Below are 19,173 nucleotides of genomic sequence, written 5' to 3'. Positions count from 1 at the left end.
GATTTAGAAAAGGCAGAGGAACCAGAGATCAAATTGCCAACATCTGTTGGATCACTGAAAACGCAAGAGAATTCCAGAAAAACATGTACTTCTGTTTTATTGACTATGCCAAAGCCTTTGACTGTGTGGATCACAACAAACTGGAAAATTCTTCAAGAGATGGGAATACCAGACCACCTGACCTGCCTCCTGAGACGTCTGTATGCAGGAAAAGAAGCAACAGTTAGAACCGGACATGGAACAATGGACTGGTTCCAAATTGGGAAAGGAGTATGGCCAGGCGTATATCGTCACCCTGCTTATTTAAGTTACATGCAGAGTACATCATGTGAAATGCCGGGCTGGAGGAAGCACAAGCTGGAATCAAGACTGCCAGGAGAAATATCAATAACCTCAGATATGCAGATGACACCACCCTTATGGGAGAAAGCAAAGAGGAACTAAGGAGCCTCTTGATGAAAGTGAAAGAGGAGAGGGGAAAAGCTGGCTTAAAACTCAACAATCAAAAAACAAAGATCATGGCATCAGGTCCCATCGCTTCAAGGCAAATAGATGGGGAAACAATGGCAAAAGTGACAGACTTTATTTTCTTGGGCTCCAAAATCACTGCAGATGGTGACTGCAGCCCTGAAATTAAAACATGCTTGCTGCTTGGAAGAAAAGCCAAGGCAACATATTAAAAAGCAGAGATATTACTTTGCTGACAAATGTCCATCTAGTCAAAGCTAGGTTTTTTCCAGTGGTCATGTACGAATGTGGAATTGGACCATAAAAAAAGCTGAGTGCCGAAGAATTGATGCTTTTGAACTGTGGTGTTGGAGAAGACTCTTGAGAGTCTTGAGAGTCCCTTGGACTGCAAGAAGATCAAACCTGTCAATCCTAAAGGAAATCAGTCTTGAATATTCATTGGAAGGACTGATGCTGAAGCTGAAACTCCAATACTTTGGCCACCTGATGTGAAGAACTGATTCACTGGAAAAGACCCTGATGCTGGGAAAGACTGAAGGCAGGAGAAGGGGACGATAGAGGATGATATAGCTGGATGGAATCACTGACTCAATGGACATGAGTTTGAGCAAGCTCCGGGAGTTGGTGACAGACAGGGAAGCCTGGAGGTACTGCAGTCCATGGGGTCACAAAGCGTCGGACAGGACTGAGAGGCTGAACTGAACTGACACTTCTGAACTTCACTGTACTTTGATCCCAAGAACTTCCAACTGAAAGTTTATAACCTCTGACAAACATCTTCCCATTTCCCTCATTCCCTAGCCCCTGGAAACTACCATTCTAATCTCTGTTTCTATGAGTTCACTTTTCTAGATTCCACCTATAAGTGATATCACAGTATTTGTCTTTCTCCGTCTGACAGATCTCATTTAGTATCATGTCCTTGAGATCCATCTATATTGTTGAAAGTAGCAAGACTGCCTTCTTTCTCATGACTGAATAATATTCCACTGTGTGCATATATACACCACATCATCTTTATTCATTCATTCACAGATGAACTCTTAGGTTGTTTTCTTATCTTGGCTATAGTGAATAATGCTGCAATGAACTTGGCAGAGTAGGTATCTCTGAGATCCTGTTTGCATTTCCTATGGATATATACTCAGAAGTGGGATTGCTGGATCATACAGAAGTTCTATTTTTAATTTTCCAAGGAACCTTTCTTTTTTTTTTTTTTTTCCAAGGAACCTTTCTATACTGTTTTCCATAATGCCTGTACCAATTTACATCCCAACCGACAGTCACAAGGGCTCCCTTTTCTCCAGTCTCCCCAACACTTGTTATCTTGTCTTTTTTATGCCAGTCATTCTCACAGGTGTGAGGTGATTGCACTGTATTTCATTTGAACAGGACTGCTCCACAGACAGAAACTTTCACCCACTGAACACTGAGATAATACTCCGAAATACACTATTGCAGCTGTGTATACTACAGCAAAATCTTTCAAGTTTTCAGTAGTTCATCTGTCAATAGCCTAATGAAGGGCAATGGAATTTAGAGACCAGTGAAATATGTTGAATGTCTAAGGGACAAGTGAAGAGAAGAAGGCAAGGAATGGCCACTCTAGTGTACAACAGAGTTATAATATATGACCAAAAAAACTGCATAAAAAATAAGACTATTCAGAATTATTCATACAAATGTTTAAAATTATCTATGAAGTAAAATAAACATGGTTTTGTGTCAAGAACAAGTTCACATTTCCCATCTCAAGTTCTTGACAGGGTGAAACCTCACAGAATTTTATTTTTCTTTTACAAATGGGTGTTCCTAAAAAGATAGTGTTTCACTCAAATCTGACAGAGAAATATAAATTAAGGAATGTTTTAAGAAAATCTTACGGGCCAGAAATAGACCCACACAAATAGAGTCAACTGATCTTTGACAAAGCAGCAAAAGCAACTCAGTACAGAAAGGAAGGCCTTTTCAATTGGATATTAAGATAAAAAAAAAAAAAGAATTCCTGATACAGACCTTACACCTCTCACAAAAATTAACTCTAAATGGATCACACACCTAAATGTAAAGCACAAAACTATGCAACTTTTAGAAGATAACACAAGAGAAAAAGCAGGTAACCTTAGGTTTGGTGATGACTGTTTAGCTGTAAAACCAAAAGCACCATCTATGAAAATTTGATAACTTGGAGTTCATTAACATTAAAAACTTCAGCTCTGCCAAAGTTGCTGTTAAGAGAATAAAAACATGAGCCACAGATTGGGAGAAAAGTCTTTACAAGAAACACATCTGATAAATACACAAAGAACTCTTAAAATTAACTCAACAAGAAGAAAACAACCTGACTAAAATATATGCAAAAGACCTGAGCAGAGAGCTCATAAAATAAGACAGCTGTCAAATAAGCATGTGTAAAGACGCTCAACGTCATCTGACCGCGTGTCTGCACGTGTGCTAAGTTGTTTCAGTCGTGTCCAACTCTTTGTGACCCCATGAACTGTAGCCCGCTAGGCTCCTTTGTCTATGGGATTCTCCAGGCAAGAATACTGGAGTGAGTTGCCATTTTCTGCTGAAGGGGATCTTCCCCACCCAGGAACCCAACCTGGGTCTCCTGTATTGCAGGCAATCTCCTGCACTGCAGGTGGATTCTTTACCAACTGAACCACCAGGGAAGCCCCAATGGAAAACTACTCAGCCATAAAAAGAATAAAAGTTGACATTTGCAGCAACATAAGTGGACTTGGAGGGCATTATGCTAAGTGAAATAAGTCAGAGAAAGACAAATACTATATGCCATCACTTACATGTGGAATCTAAAAAACACAACAAACTTGTGAATAGAACAATAAAGAAGCAGATTTACAGATACAGAGAACAAAATAGTGGTTACCAGTGGAGAGAAGAAAGAGAGGGCAATATAGGGGAAGGGAGAGAAAAGCTTATTATGGAATTATGTGAAATCATGTGTGTGAAACTCCCTAAAATTGCATAGCACTATAGCACTATATATTTATTAATTTTTATTTTAAGCTTTTATTTTGTATTGGAGTATAGCTGGTTAACAATGTTGTGATGCTTTCAGGTGAACAGTGAAGGGACTCAGCCACATATATACATGTATCCATTCTCCCTCAAACTCCCCTCCCATCCAGACTGCCACATAACACTGAGCAGAGTTCTCTGAAAGTACTATAGAATTTAAATAATCATTTATTCAATTAAAAAAAAAAAAAGAAATTCTTGGATTTAAATACCAGTTCTACCTCTTGCAATGTAATATAGAAAAGTTGCTTAGACTCCCTATGCTTTAGTTTCCGTCTCTGTAAGATGTATGCCACAGTTCAACTCACTGTGTAACCCTGGGCAAGTGCCTTCGCCCCTTTTGCTTTCAGTTCCCACATCAAGCAATGTTCTAAGCAATGACTCAAGACACATGTATAAGGTCACTAGCACTGGCTTGTTTACACTTTACGCTGAAAAGTGACAACACCGTAGCTGAGCCTTGAGTATAGCTACAGACTCAACCCTTTTCTGAGCCTACGTGATATCTTGGTTGGAAAGGCTTCCTACTGCCATAGGGACAATAAGGATTATCTTTATATCCACGATTTATTCAGGCAACGTGGAAGGCACTGTCAATGAGAACTTGAAAGAATGATTTAAAGTACAAATTTAATGTACTTACACACACACACACACACACAACAGACTGGACCATTCTAACTCAAACTGCGAGAAGTAAAAGCCTCCATGAGAATCCATTTCTAAAATGAAGGCATCCACTACATTTAGCCCTACTGCTAGGAAGGGCACATAAACTAGGAGAGGATGCCTGTCAGGACATTCAAGTATGGGAGGACTAAAGCAGCAAACCACTTTCAGCTTCAAGTTACGGTGTAGAGGCACAGAGACTCTACTTTCAACACTGCATTTTCAATGTAACAGTTTAATGAGGAATGGAGTCCAGGGAAAAACTGGACCACCGACTGATAACAAAGAAAACTACAATTCAGATCAAAGGGAAATAATGTAAAAATCATGGCATCAAACAGATTGGGAATCAAATTCTGACTGGGTCATCTCCCACTGGTGTAAACATCAGCAAAGAACAACTCTCTGATCCTGAGCCGCCTCCGCTGCTAAACAAGAACTGCGATGCTCACCTCACAGAAGTGGGAGAATTAAATGAGAAATCAGGTATGCAGCATCCAGCACCATGTCCAGCTCACGATCCCTGCTCAACAAACACGAGTTCCCTCCCGTTACCATCCATGCCCCTTTTATATCAGTAAGCATCATAAAAGGGTTTGGAAAGGCATTTCCTTGGGTCTGAATTCATAAATTTGGGTCTATTTTGCAGGCAGACTCTCTGAGATAACAAGCCTGAGTTACACAGGCCCAAGATCTGGTGAGCAGCCTGACCTGGATCAGTGTGGACATCTGGCTCCCAGGCCAATGCCCAGAAAGACTGGCTGGGCCCAGAGGGCAGAACGGGTGGCCAGGAGACAGCCAGAAACCAGAGCAGCGGAGAAGAGGGAGGATTACTTGAGCTTCGGCTCCCGTCCTTCGCTCGTGTACTGCCAGCAGATGAGCCCGATGAGGTCCTGCACCCTGGCGCTGGCCATGGTCACCACCGTCATTGGCAGCAGTCTGTCCTGGCTCGGGTGCAGGGGGAGGTAGACGTCGATCTTCTTGGTCGCTGTTGTGCCTACGTGACCCTGTGGACAGAGCACAGGCGTGAGGGTAAAGCACACAGTTCCGGTCACGCAGACCCCACTGGGCCACGACGGCTGCCCTCCAGGACCTGTGTTCTCATTCCTGGGCACAGACCAGCCTAGGAGCCTGCGGTGGTCCTGAAGGGGAAACGTTGTTTATAGTTTAAAGAGTGTATTTTTTTTTCTTTTTTAATTTGAATTTTCTGCCGCTGGAATGGATCCAGCTCTGCCAGCAGTAAGGTAAATAAGCATTACAACTAAGAACAAATGAGAGTGGTAAGCAGACCTAATGCTTGGTGTCAGGAGACTTGCTCTGCTGCTTATTCGGAGTGACCCTGGCATCAGCTGCCCTCCCTGAAAACTGCTGTATCACTCCCTGAGACCTTAGGCTAAGCTGCCATATTCTCTGAGGAAGCATTCAGCAGCACTGGAACCAAGCGCTTTCTTTCTCGGAGACGATGGGGGGCTAACTCCATTATGCAGTACATCTCTTTACTTCACTCATCTGAACTAAAGTTCAAGGGTCTCTGGTCTTATTACTGCCCTAACAGGCACACTCACACTGACCTACATGTCCCTAATTCCTCCCCCACACCTCTCTCTCCTGCCTCCCAAACCTTCCACTCCCCTCTGGAACTCCTGCAAGAATCAGCAAACTCCCCATGAATCATTACTTCTTTTTGAAAAACATTCCTCCACCTCTTTGCCATAATTGAAACCTGCCAGTCTTGAGGATACTTCCTCCTCTACTGTCCCGAAGACTTTTGTTTTGTTCTTCTTAGCCTCCAAACCAGCCAGCAGGCAGAGTAGGTATTCTCGGCCCTGCTATGTCCAAACTACTAATTCTCCTTTCTTACAAAAACAAAATCCCCTGTTCCTTTGAGACCCAAGCCACCCAACTGCACCCTCTTCTCCCTCTCCTTTCCTGTTCCTGTTACCCACCAGCCTTTGGTCATCCTGCTCCCTCACTAAGGCCTGAGTTCTTGGTCAGTCTTTCCCACCCCCAATTCCTGTCATCATTCTAAAAGAACAATCTGTCCAATACCCAAGGCTCTCAATCCCTAGACCATGTCACTCCCAAAGCCTTTTCATCCACTCCTCAAATCACTGATAGTGCTGGGTACACTGGAGATTTATAACAACTTCAATATCTCAAGTCAGAACACCTACTCACTGAATACACTTTAAAATTTTTAAGTAAATTAATTAGTTTGTTTTTAAACTTGGGCCTTGCCACGTACCTTGCAGGATATCTCAGTTCCCTGACCAGGGACTGAATCTGGGCAGTGGCAGTGAAAGTGCTAAATCCTAACCACTAGACCACAAGGTTAAAACCTGAATACACTTTAATATACCTCTACCTCATTTATTCAAGTAGTCCCTCAAATTCTCTAACCTATAATCTGTTGGACCACCTCTTAATTAACTGTCAGTCTCCCTTATTTCCCAACACCCCACCCCCAGACCACATGAGCCATTATAGCTAATATAATCATTCCTTTGCAGATATAATTTTAAAAAATATTTTTATTTATTTATTTGGCTGCACCAGGTCTTAATTGCAGCACATGGATCTTTGCTGTCATGAGCTGGATCTTTTAGCTGTGGCATGTGGGATCTAGTTCCTCGAACAGGGATCGAACCCAGGCCTCCTGCACTGGAGTGTGGAGCCTTGGTCACCGGACCACCAGGGAAGTTCCACAAACACAATTTTAATACTCTCTTACTCCCCTGGACACGGTCCGCAGAGCATCAGCCTTGTATGACCCCAACCCTCTGCATTCCTCAGCTGAACACAGGAGAGAAATCAGGCAACCGCACAGATGGATTTCACTTTAAATCCTCTGACGACAAACCGCAGACACTCGGCGCTGCACAGAAGCCCGCCTGAGACCACTGCTGCACGCTTGAGCCTCTCTCCTCGGACTTCCCATGAACCCTGCCCCTGGACCCTCAGACCCTGTCCTTCCCTCATGTGCTGCCAACAGATGAAAAGTACAGAGGACCCCTGAATGACATGGGTTTGAACTGCAAGGGTCCACTTGTAAGTGATTTTTCTCACTTCATACAGACTATAGAACTACACGATCCACGGTTTGTTGAATCTGTGGATACCAAACTGCATCATCAAATTTGATTATGTTACACTCCTGTTGAAACTCCTTCACTGAGTGGCTCCTATGATACTTTGAATGAAATCCAAACTCCACGCAGTGTGCAACAAAGCGCTGCATCATCTGACCCCTGCCTAACCCTCCAACGTCATCTCCTGCCTCTCTTCCCCCACCCCACCTACTTCAGCGACACTGGCCTTCTAGGAATGTCCTGAATGGGTGTGCCTTGACTGCTTCTTCCCCTCCTAAGGCCACTGGGAGTGTTACTCATTTATCTAGGAGGCTCTTTCTTATGACTTTTGCCTTCTCTAACATGTGGCCTCAGGCTGGTTACTGAACTCTCTTCTCTTCCTCTTTCTCATGCAGAAGGTGATAACGATAGGATGCGCTATCTATCAGAGATTCCTTATGAGGATTGCTACTATTGGTATCATTTATTCAAGGCTCAGCTCACACCACACCTCCTCAGAGAAACCTCCACTGATAATCCTATTGAAAGGAGACCTTTCCACAGTTACTCTCACACTTGTCTTGTTCATTTCCTTCAGAATGCTTAACAATGTGATGTGACATATTTATTTATGTGCATCTTCAGTGTATGCCTTCCCACTAGCCTCTGAGCTTCCATGAGGGCAGCCATAAGAATGTTTGCTTTGTTTACTGCTCTGTACACAATGGCCAGTACTGTGCCTGATGCACAGAAGACTCTCCAAAGAAAAATCTGTTGAACTACAGAATGAATGCATGAATGACTCAAATGCCTACTGGGACACATGGTAGGAACTCAATAAATGTTAGTTTCTTCCATCTATCCCACTTGTCCTACTTCTATGGGCCTGTTTCCTGGTAGCAGATGGAGATGGAGGGACTTGAGCAATCAACTGGTTCCATCTTTAACACCCTATACGGGATTGTATCGATCTAAAGGTGGAAAAAAAATATCAGAACTAGGGTAAGGAAATACACAAAATTAGTTGAGAAAACATTTTTAGAGAAATTCCACTTCTCATATAACCCAGCATCTAATATTAGATCCATAGGGTTGTTTTGTTTTGTTTTTTACTGTCTTCCCTCTATGTTATAAAAACAAATAATACAAAAGATAATTCTCCTACATAAAGCTCTCTCTCTCTCATGCATGCACACATGTGTACACACACACACACATACATACATAGTTTTTAGCTTGGAAGTAATAACTCCAATGACTAGCAAAGATGTCTCTAAACAGCAAGTGTCATCTTGTCAGGCAGTCAAAAGGTTAAAATGAAAACAGCTGTAATCTTTCTGGGGTGGGTTTATACACCCTCTTACCACTCTCTTTTCAAACTCATTTTCAGACCCCCTAGTTGCTGTCACTGCTCTCCCTTCTTATTTCTGTTTATTCCTCCTCCTTTCTTGGAAGAACTTGGAACTGAAGGGCTACAGGAATCACAGTATCTCAAGATACAAAGATTCAATGAAATGACAAATGTGAATGTACTCTATAAACTATAAAGTGCTTTAGAAATGCAGTGCAATATCTAGAAAGGGCCTAGTTCTATAATCAGACCCATTTCTATTACTCAAGTCCATTAAAGGTCACAAGGCCAAAGATGGATGCTGTAGGAGTCCTATTAATAATATCTATTATTATAATAATAGATAACATTTAGTTACAGCTAAGGGTTAAATAAACTCTGCTAAATGTCTATCTAAGTTATTTAATTCTCACAATCACTAGAAGAGGTAGGGTTCTACCATTACCCTCATAAATATAAATGAGAAAACCAAAGCTTATAAGGCTACAGTCATCGGCTCAAGATCTCATAACCGAAGTGAAGAGCCAGGACTCAAATCCGTGTCTGTCTGACTCCAAAGCCTCCACTCTGAACATCAGCGCCTTCTTTCACTAAAGTTGTCCTAAACAGAATCAGTCTCCACTCTCCAAGACTGGACAACTGTCTCCTGTTCCTTCTCAAAAACATGCCCAAAACACTGCCGTTTCCTAGAGAGGGAACACTCTAAGGAGCTGCCCAAGGAGAACCAGGGAGGACTGCAACTCCAAAGATCACTGCCACTGTCAGCTGAATGCAAGGAGTCATCATTGTCTAGGAAATGAAAGCAGATAGTTATGTGGTACCCTCTATTTCATAGTGAAATAGCAAGTGTGGGGAAAACTATGAGAATAAATGCGGCACATACTTATTAAATGAATAAAGCACTTTATCTTTTTAATCTTCTAATTCCATCTTGAGGCACTGATGACGGGGGAAAAATGCCTTGCACAAACCTTGAAATTATGTATTTTTTAATAAGAAGCCTCTTCTGAAAAAACTCAAGGTGGTGGCAGTTAGCTCTATCTAATAGTCCCTGTGTTGCAATATTTAGAGAGAATCATCTAAAACATGAAACAATCCATCAACATAATAGAAAGTAATTAACTTATTTAAAAAAAAGAAAGGTGACCAAAGGATTAAAAGTATTCATCACACATCAAGGCAAGCAATATTCCAAAGAGCTAACATCTAACTATTAAAAAGCAACTAGCGAGCAATAAACAAAGATCATATCATACAGTTTCACTGTGTGGCAATTTATGTGTTTCACAATACAGAAGTGGGGAAATGGAGGCATAATTAGAACACAAGGAAAGGGTCACAACAGAGACAGGGGAAACTGGTTTAGCTCTACCCTTCCCAGTCTCTCATGCATTCAACAAACACCCACTGGAACACCATATTGGGCTCTGAAGACAAAGTTAAGACACAGTGCAGATCTTCATCAAATTCATGGTCTGCTGAAGATCTATACTGTACAATGTGTGAAGAGCTTTAAGAGGGAAAGTACAGGCTACTATGACAGCTCAGAAGTGATGTAGACTAAAGACAGTTCAAAAAAGCCTCCTAGATTAAAAAAAAAAAAAAAATTTACCCTTCCATTCAATAGAGCCGTTAACCCAAGGAAAAGACACTTACTGTATTTCAATACTTTCTATACCAATATACAAAAAAGTGAGTATGAGTTCTTCCTGAGACATGGGATTTTGAGTGTTTAATTTAAATTTTCTGCTTTATATTTTTCTGCATTTTTTAAACTAAGCATGGTATTATTTTTATAATTACAAACAAAATTAATATTTATAATTAAATGACCAAAGAGGAGAGAAAAAGAGCTACTACACAGAGCCATCACTCAAGCTAAGAACCTTAACTCCTTTCAAATGTCTCTGAAATATCTCTCAAATCTTTCTGCCCTAGTTTAAGCTTCATCATTTCTCAGCAAGACCACTACAGCAGTCTCTTATCTCCCTGTCTCTAAAAATCTCTCCTCTCTCCAAATCTTTATTTTCTTACTGCTACTGAAGTGATTTTTCTCTAATCACTGACCATGCCTAGCACACAGAAATAAACGATGGCTCTCCCCAGTGTTAGCATTCTAGCTCTTTAGCATGGCAGTTAACACCCTCACACTCTGGTCCCAATGTATCATTGCTAAAGTATGCTGAAGAGAGGTTAAGAGCACAGATTCGTGCTCAGCCAGATCCAGGTTTGATTCCAGGCTCTGCTGCTTTCTTAGCTGCTAGACCATTCTTTGGGCAGGTAACTGTACTCCTCAGAACCTCCATTCCCCTGCTTAGAAAAGGAAATAAAATGAATATATAACATGCCTGACACATAGCCATTAAACAAGAAGTGCACCTCTTCTGTCCTTTAAATGCCTCCTTTTCCTAGAAGGTGGAAATCCAAATTAATTTCCTCTTCTCTGCCTTTTAGCAATCTGACTTGCGTAGCCTTATGGTTTCATTTTTTCTACCTACCATTACCACCTCCTTTCCCAGTCTCTCACGTAATGTGGTCCATTATATAACGGAGAAAACTGTGTCTCACCCATTTTATATTCTCCTAGGGCAAAGACTACAGCAGGGGTGTGGTACTGGCTCACTGAATTGAAAGAAGTCCTCAGACTGGCTTTCAGAATGGACCTGCCACTCCTCCCACTCCTCTCCTGTCCCAGGTAAACCACCTATACCTCTTCTACTTCCCAGGCCATTCTTTAGGAGCCCTCTTTCTTCTCTAAAATATCCCCAGCACCTAACAAGGGTGGGTATATAGTAGTTATTAATAGTTACACATATTGATGGAGTGAGGATTAACATTCTATTAACACATGATTTTTAAACACCTGCATTATATTATAGTATATAAAGGTACTGGTGGGCCAAACAGAAAACAATCTGTCTCCAATGTAGGAGACCCAAGTTCAATCCCTGGGTCAGGAATAGCTACCCACTCCAATATTATTGCCTGGAAAATCCCCATGAACAGAGCAGCCTGGCGGGCTACAGTCCATGGGGTTGTGAAGAGTCAGACATGACTGAGCAACTAACATTTTCACTTTCATAAAGGTACTATTAACCTATTCCTCTGTTATTAAATAGATGTTATTCCTAATATTTCACTATTACGAATACTATTCTCAGCAACATTCCCTTATATAAATGTTTGTACTCATATGCTAAGGAGTAGATTACTAGGACAAAGAGTATGAAAGCTTTGTGGCTTGTGATATATATTGCAAAAGCTCACATTTTAAAAAAGTGTCTTTATGCCAATCATGAAATATCAGTATTATGAACTGTATGTCATCCAATTAATCATTAGTTCATAAAATGTAAAGACTTAAAAAATTTAAAATAACTTCTATATGTGGAATATGAATGGGTATAGAAATGAAATATACAGAATTTGAACATCATGATGAATTAAAATATTATATCTATTCCAGATTTTTCCCCATCTGATCCCATTAATTAAAATAATATACATTTTGCTGCCTATCATAAAGTTAATTTCAAAATTATGTACCTGTAGTTTCCAAATTAGAGGAAGCAAGAACAATAGATAGCATTCAGTTAAAAATCATCTTGAATTAAGAAACATTATATCAATTGAATTAGCTGAATTAAGTCTTAAGGACAGAAGGTTCAGTTAGCAGCACTACTTAACATCAAGGCTTATCAATAATAAATTGAATATCAGACCTCAAAACTGTTGCTAAGTGTTCAATTTCTCTGTCAACAGAAAGGAACAGAGAAAGGATGGACAGCTTGGCTTCTAGAATTAAAGAGACAAAAAGCAGGCAATATTATTCCGTTAGTCACAACTGCACAAGCAGATCACTGTATGTAATTTTAATGTAGAAATAAATATATCAGTGTATCCAGACAATGTAATGATGCAAATTGATAAAAGGATTATTTGTGGCCTTCAAAAGTTAAAACTCTCTTAAAAGCAAAGGCTGCAGTTCCATTCTACCAGCACCTTCTTCCCTAACTCCCTCAACAAGGACCAAGGGATGCTATAGTCTACCAACAGCCTGTGCTTAAGCCACTCAGTCATGTCGGATTCTTTGAGAATCCATGGACTGTAGCCCACCAGGCTCCTCTGTCCATGGGGATTTTCCAGGCAAGAATACTGGAGTGGGTTGCCATGTCCTCCTCCAGGGGACCTTTCCAACCCAGGGATCGAACCCAGGTCTCCTGCATTGTGGGTGGATTCTTTACCATCTGAGCCACCAGGGAAGCCCTACCAACAGCCTAGCCCTTAATAACATGATACCAGACTTGGGAGAGGGGTGTCAGATTATCATTACACTGATGATGCTTAAGGGACTTCATTTGATCACAGAAAGGATTTTAAACAAAATTGAGCCTATCTCTGGCGTAAGCCAAGTTTAATCAACTACAAGAAATTAAACAGGGGTCTATGTGAAGAGGAAACAAAAACCCCAGACTGAAGCATTCTGCTCTTAACAAATGCTGGCTTTATGAGCTCGTGGAAAGAACTCACTTTTTTACATTCAAAATAGTGGCACTGAACTTCTGAATAGATTTTGTATAAAATTCTATGACAAATCCATTCAGAACCAGGGGCTTGGCTCTGTAGTGCTATCTTAACCCTCAATAAATCTGGAATGCTTAAAGGCTATTAAATTAACATTTCCCTGATCTGGCACCTGTAGTCGAGTTCATTTGTCAAAAACATTCCTACAGTTTGTCACTGGACACTGTATTTTCTGACAAGTTAAGTTTAAAATAAAATTGACAAAATCTCATTAATTTCCTCTGAATCACCAACCTTGGTTACATTAAGCTTTTATTATTAAGAACGTCAACTGTCACTCTCTCTTTTACAAGGTCAAGTTCTGATCTGGGAACCTCCAGGATCCTTATTCTATTAATAGGAGCTAGTGAGGCATTGCAGCATGGAGATTAAAAGTGTAAGCTGTGGAATCAGAAAGACCTAGGTTCAATTCTCACTTACTGTGTGTCCTTGGACAATTTTATTTAACCTATCTGGGTCACTATTTCCACACAGACACAGTGTATTATAAAAGTACCTCTTCATGGAATTGTTCAAAGGATTCAATCAGACTATGAATACAAAGCACTTATCACTGTGCCCAGTCTACAGTAAATGCTCAGCAAATGCTGTTTCTTCATTAAGCTTTTTCTCCCCTAGTTTTAAATTCAGAGACTTAAAAAAAACCTTCATTGCCATTCATAGACTTTTAAAACTACAAGGAATTTAAGGGTCATCCCCTTTAAAACATTTTCACCAAATGGTTGTCCTACGAGCTGTCCTGAACACCTTCCACTGATGAAGTCCCTGCCACCCTCTGAAGTCTGCAGGTAAACAGTTTTGATGCTAAAACATTTCATTTCATTGAGGGACATTTTCTCTGCAGCTTTTACTCACTGATATTAGTTCCAGACCTCAGGAAACTGGAAAAACTTCACCTCCACTTCCATAGTGCCAAGTCACTTCAGTCATGTCCAGCTCTTTGCTACACTATGGACTGCAGTCCATCAAGCCCCTCTGTCCATGGGCTTCTCCAGGCAAGAATACTGGAGTGGGCTGCCATGCTCCCTCCGAGGGACCTTCCAGACCCAGGGATCGAACCCACATCTCTCATGTCTCTGGCACTGGCAGGTGGGTTCTTTACCACTAGTGCCACCCGAGTCCATTTCCACAGACACCCCTTCATATATATATGAGAACCTCCAATAAAATAACTCAGCTACTAAACACTGTGGAATGAGCCAGACTATATATAACCCTTTTAAAGAGTACAAGACAGCATAGAAAGTGTTATTTCCATTATTTTTTCTTAGGCTGATCATTTTCTTAAATTTTCTTTCTATAACATCTATGATAAATATGTAGCTTCCCTGGTGGCTCAGATGGTAAAGAATCTGCTTGCAATGCAGGAAACCTGGGTTCAATCCCTGGGTTAGGAAGATCCCCTGGAGAAGGGAATGGCAACCCAGTCCAGTATTCTTGCCTGGAGAATTCCATGGACAGAGGAGTCTGGTGGGCTATAGCCCATGTAGTTGCAGAAAGTCGGACTTGATTACAATCCTGGACCTAAAACAAGAAAAGATATTGTTGCTCACAAGTAAAGATTTTCTCTATTTAAAACAATTCTTCCTTGTTTTGATACTCTGACGGTATTTTTCCACTTTTGAAAAAAAAAATGCCTAGAGCTACAGTTTCAAACCGTTATCACGTGAAATTTGAGTAACAGCCTTGAATAATTCTTTTTTTAAGACATCAACTGAAAGACCAGCTATCATTCATGTTTCAATACCAGTGAGAAATTTTACAAAATGGTGGAAAGGGGTGACAGGGGAATGAAGAGGAAAAAAAAAGAAAGTCTACCCATACTGAATCTGGAATAACAACCATTTACTCAGTCTTAAATTCAGAAAGCAGTTCCTGATGCTACCAGTTTTCCCTATCATGGATTATGTTCACTAGGGACCTCTTTGCAGAGTCTACAGAACTGACCTGGCCCTGGCCCTGCCAGCCTTGAGCAGTGTAACTTTGGGCAAGCCCATAACCTCTCTGAAAGTCAATTTCCTCAGCCATGAAACACAGATGAGACTTCTATCTCAAAAGATTCACTGGACAAAGCAAAAATAAAGCATGTTGAAGTTCTCTGTGAACTGCAAATTGTTACACAATGTCAATTAATCCTTATATTGTTACTTACACTGTTGCTCAGATCAGGCAGATTTTCAACAAAAAGTCCCTTCACACCAGGTTGAGTAGTGGAGACAACAGGGAAAGATCAGTATTTATGAGAGAAGAGCCACAGAATTCTTTCCTCATTCAGCCTCAGGATGGTTACAGCCTGTACCAGGAGGTGCTCTCACAAGCACAATCCAGTCATCTTAAAGCATAATGGGATGTAAAGTGTCCACTTTGAATTTTCATAGCCATTGTGGGATTCTTTAGATCATTAATGTTACACAGCACTTTGCATTTAATTATACAAACAATGGGTTCTATAATGATGATATTATCAGGGAGAGGTAATTTGCATGAACTAAGTCCCATCACCTAGGGTAAGTTTAGGGACCTCTTCATTTTTAAATCATTTATATAATAAAATCAATATGCTTTAAAAGTAAAAATAGGTTTTTTAAAAACCATAAAGAAGAGTTACATGTTTTAAACTCTATCAATTATCATAATATAATGAGTCTTTTTAAGATTTAATATCAACTTTTAAAATTAAAACTCAATGGAGAATGTATACTTGGCTCCATTACTAGATGATGTATCTCTAGAAAAGGTTACAGTAGAGCCATTATCACCCTCCTAAATTATATGGAAAATTTGGTACAACCCTCCAAGTACCCCAAGGACAATTTAATTCCAGACATAGTGAAGTATTTGGAGAATATAACATTGTATAAATACTGAAGGAGATAATTCAGGTGCACCTATCATATTCATTTCTTGCAGGGTTTCAGTTGGTTAAATGTTTCAAAAATTTTAAATGTCAACATACAACTTAAGGGACTTTCCTGGCAGTCCAGTGGTTAAGACTCCATGCTTCCAATTCAGGTGGCACAGTTCAAGCCCTGGTCAGGGAACTGAGGTTTTGCAGGCTGTGCAGTGCAACTGAGTAAGTAAATAAATAAATAAACTGACTTTACCATTAAGTAAAAGATTCTTTGAAAAATACAAATTAAAGGCTAGGCTATGTCCTTAATTTTGAATAGCTTTTTAAAACCCACAAATTCCTATACTGCAGTAGGTTCATGACTGCTTTATCACTTTAAGACTCAATGTTCCTTAATGATATAATTCAAAAATTTCACTGAATCATAATTTAGTAAGTCATAAAAACCTCTTAAAATTAATCTTTCATGCACATCTAGCTTATCCAAAGTAAGAATTTAATTAGATGGCCTTGGCACAAATGGGCTTACTACTTTATTTGCTCAATCAGTGTATGTCTCTTCAGTAATTATAATTAATTCAAGCCCCTGATGCACCTCCTAGCAAACAATGTAAAAACATCAGACAAAATGGAAATAAATAGCTTTGTATTTCTCCAATTACAAAATTCACTTTCATCCTCAAAACACACATGTGAAATAACTGGGAGAGGTGTTATTCTCAACAGGCAAAGGCCACACAAAAAGTCTACACCTCTGGTGACAGAGAAAGATGGTTGTCTGCAGCAGAAAATACATGTTTTTTTTTTTACATTATGAAAATGGTACAACTGCAAAGAGCCAATTGAGAAAGTCTGCATCTAACAGTTTGCAAGTACATGTTGAAATAAAACAGGAGCAAGAAAAAGAACGAGACTAGAGATCTTAAGAAAATTAGAGATACCAAGGGAATATTTCATGCAAAGATGGGCACAATAAAGGAAAGAAATGGTATAGATCTAACAGAAGCAGAATATATTAAGAAGAGGTGGCAAAAATATACAGAAAAACTATATAAAAAAGATCTTCATGACCCAGATAATCATGATGGTGTGATCATTCACCTAGAGCCAGACATCCTGGAATGTGAAGTCAAGTGGGCCTTAGGAAGTATCACTACGAACAAAGCCAGTGGAGGTGATGGAACTCCAGTTGAGCTCTTTCAAATCCTAAAAGATGATGCTGTGAAAGTGCTGCACTCAATATGCCAGCAAATTTGGAAAACTCAGCAGTGGCCACAGGACTGGAAAAGGTCAGTTTTCATTCCAATCTCAAAGAAAGGTAATGCCAAAGAATGCTCAGACTACTGCACGATTGCACTCATCTCACATGCTAGCAAAGTAATGTTCAAAATTCTCCAAGCCAGGCTTCAACAGTACATGAACCATGAACCTCCAGATGTTCAAGTTGGATTTAGAAAAGGCAGAGGAACCAGCGATCCAACTGCCAGCATCCACTGGATCATTAAAAAAGTGAGAGAGTTCCAGAAAAACATCTACTTCTGCTTTACTGACTGTGTGGATCACAATAAACTGTGGAAAATTCTTTAAGAGATGGGAATACCAGACCATCTGACCTGCCTCTTGAGGAATCTCTATGCAGGTCAGGAAGCATACTGGACCTGTATGGAGGTCCACTCAGAAGTGGACATGGAACAACAAACCGGTTCCAAATAGGGAAAGGAGTACATCAAGGCTGTATATTGTCACGCTGCTCATTTAACTTATATGCAGAGTACATCATGAGAAATACTGGGCTGGATGAAGCACAAGATGTAATCAAGACTGCTAGGAGAAATATCAATAACCTCAGATATGCAGATGACACCACCCTTATGGCAGAAAGAGAAGAAGAACTAAAGAGCCTCTTGATGAAAATGAAAGAAGAAAGTGAAAAAGTTGGCTTAAAACTCAACATTCAGAAAACTAAAATCATAGTATCTGGTCCCATCACTTCATTGCAAATAGATGGGCAAACAGTGGAAACAGTGAGAGACTTTATTTTGGGAGAGCCCCCCAGATCACTGCAGATGGTGACTGCAGCCATGAAATTAAAAGACAGTTGCTCCTTGGAAGAAAAGTTATGACCAACCTAGACAGCATATTAAAAAGCAGAGACATTACTTTGTCAACAAAGGCCCATCTAGCCAAAGCTATGGTTTTTCCAGTAGTCGTGTACAAATGTGAGAGATGGACTATAAAGAAAGCTGAGCACTGAAGAACTGATCCTTTTGAACTGTGGTGTTGGAGAAGACTGTTAAGAGTCCCTAGATAGCAAGGAGATTCAACCAGTCCATCGAAAAGGAAATCAGTCCTGAATACTCACTGGAAGGACTGATGCTGAAGCTCAAAGTCCAATACTTTGGCCACCTGATGAGAAGAACTGACTCATCTGAAAAGGCCCTGATGCTGGGAAAAATTGAAGGTGGGAGGAGAAAGGTACAACAGAAGATGAGATGGTTGGATGGCATTACCAACTCAATGGACATGAATTTGAGTAAACTCCAGGAATTGGTGATGGACAGGGAGGCCTGGCGTGCTGTGGTTCATGGGGTCGCAAAGAGTCGGACATGACTGAGCGACTGAACTGAACTGAACTGACCAGGATTCAAGGGCTTCCCTGGTGGCTCAGTGGTAAAGAACCCTCCTGCCAATGCAGGAGACACGAGTTCGATCCCTGGGTTGGGAAATTCAGGGATACCCCTGGAGAAGGAAAAGACAACCCACTCCAGTATTCTTGCCTGAGAAATACCCTGGACAGATGAGCTTGGCAGGCTGCAGTACTTGGGGCTGCCAAAGAGTTGGACATGACTTGGCGACTAAACAACAACAAACCAGGGTCCAATTATTTCTCATGAATTATCTTATCTAACATGCCCAACACTCCTATGAGGACTGCTCACTGCTTGTTAAAACTGAGGAGTGAGAGGTTCATTAGGTGCGTGCTAAGGGTGTTCATTGGAAGGACTGATGTTAAAGCTGAAACTCCAGTATTTTGGCCACCTGATGTGAAGAACTGACTCATTAGAAAAGACCCTGATGTTGGAAGATTGAAGGCAGGAGGAGAAGGGGACGACATAGGATGAGATGGTTAGATGGCATCA

General features: G+C 40.5%; 1 protein-coding gene across 10 annotated transcripts in view; it reads right to left on the bottom strand.

Moving 5' to 3' along the window:
- The window catches only part of MAPKAP1 (MAPK associated protein 1), a 228,102-nt gene that overhangs the window by 115,978 nt on the left and 92,951 nt on the right, over positions 1-19,173 (bottom strand). For 9 of the 10 annotated variants that reach the window (XM_043916842.1, XM_043916845.1, XM_043916844.1 and 6 more), the window contains one exon: positions 5,014-5,186. In XM_043916842.1, coding sequence (XP_043772777.1) covers positions 5,014-5,186 — 173 coding nt within the window. Of the gene's footprint in view, positions 1-5,013; positions 5,187-14,037; positions 14,162-19,173 lie in introns of those variants that run through there. The other variant, XM_043916850.1, reaches the window with a different exon arrangement.

The sequence above is a fragment of the Cervus elaphus genome, chromosome 11 (genome assembly GCF_910594005.1).
Source record: "Cervus elaphus chromosome 11, mCerEla1.1, whole genome shotgun sequence".
NCBI classification, from domain to species: domain Eukaryota; kingdom Metazoa; phylum Chordata; class Mammalia; order Artiodactyla; family Cervidae; genus Cervus; species Cervus elaphus.
Note: the sequence above shows the minus strand (reverse complement) of the source record. Positions and strands in the feature narration are given on the sequence as shown.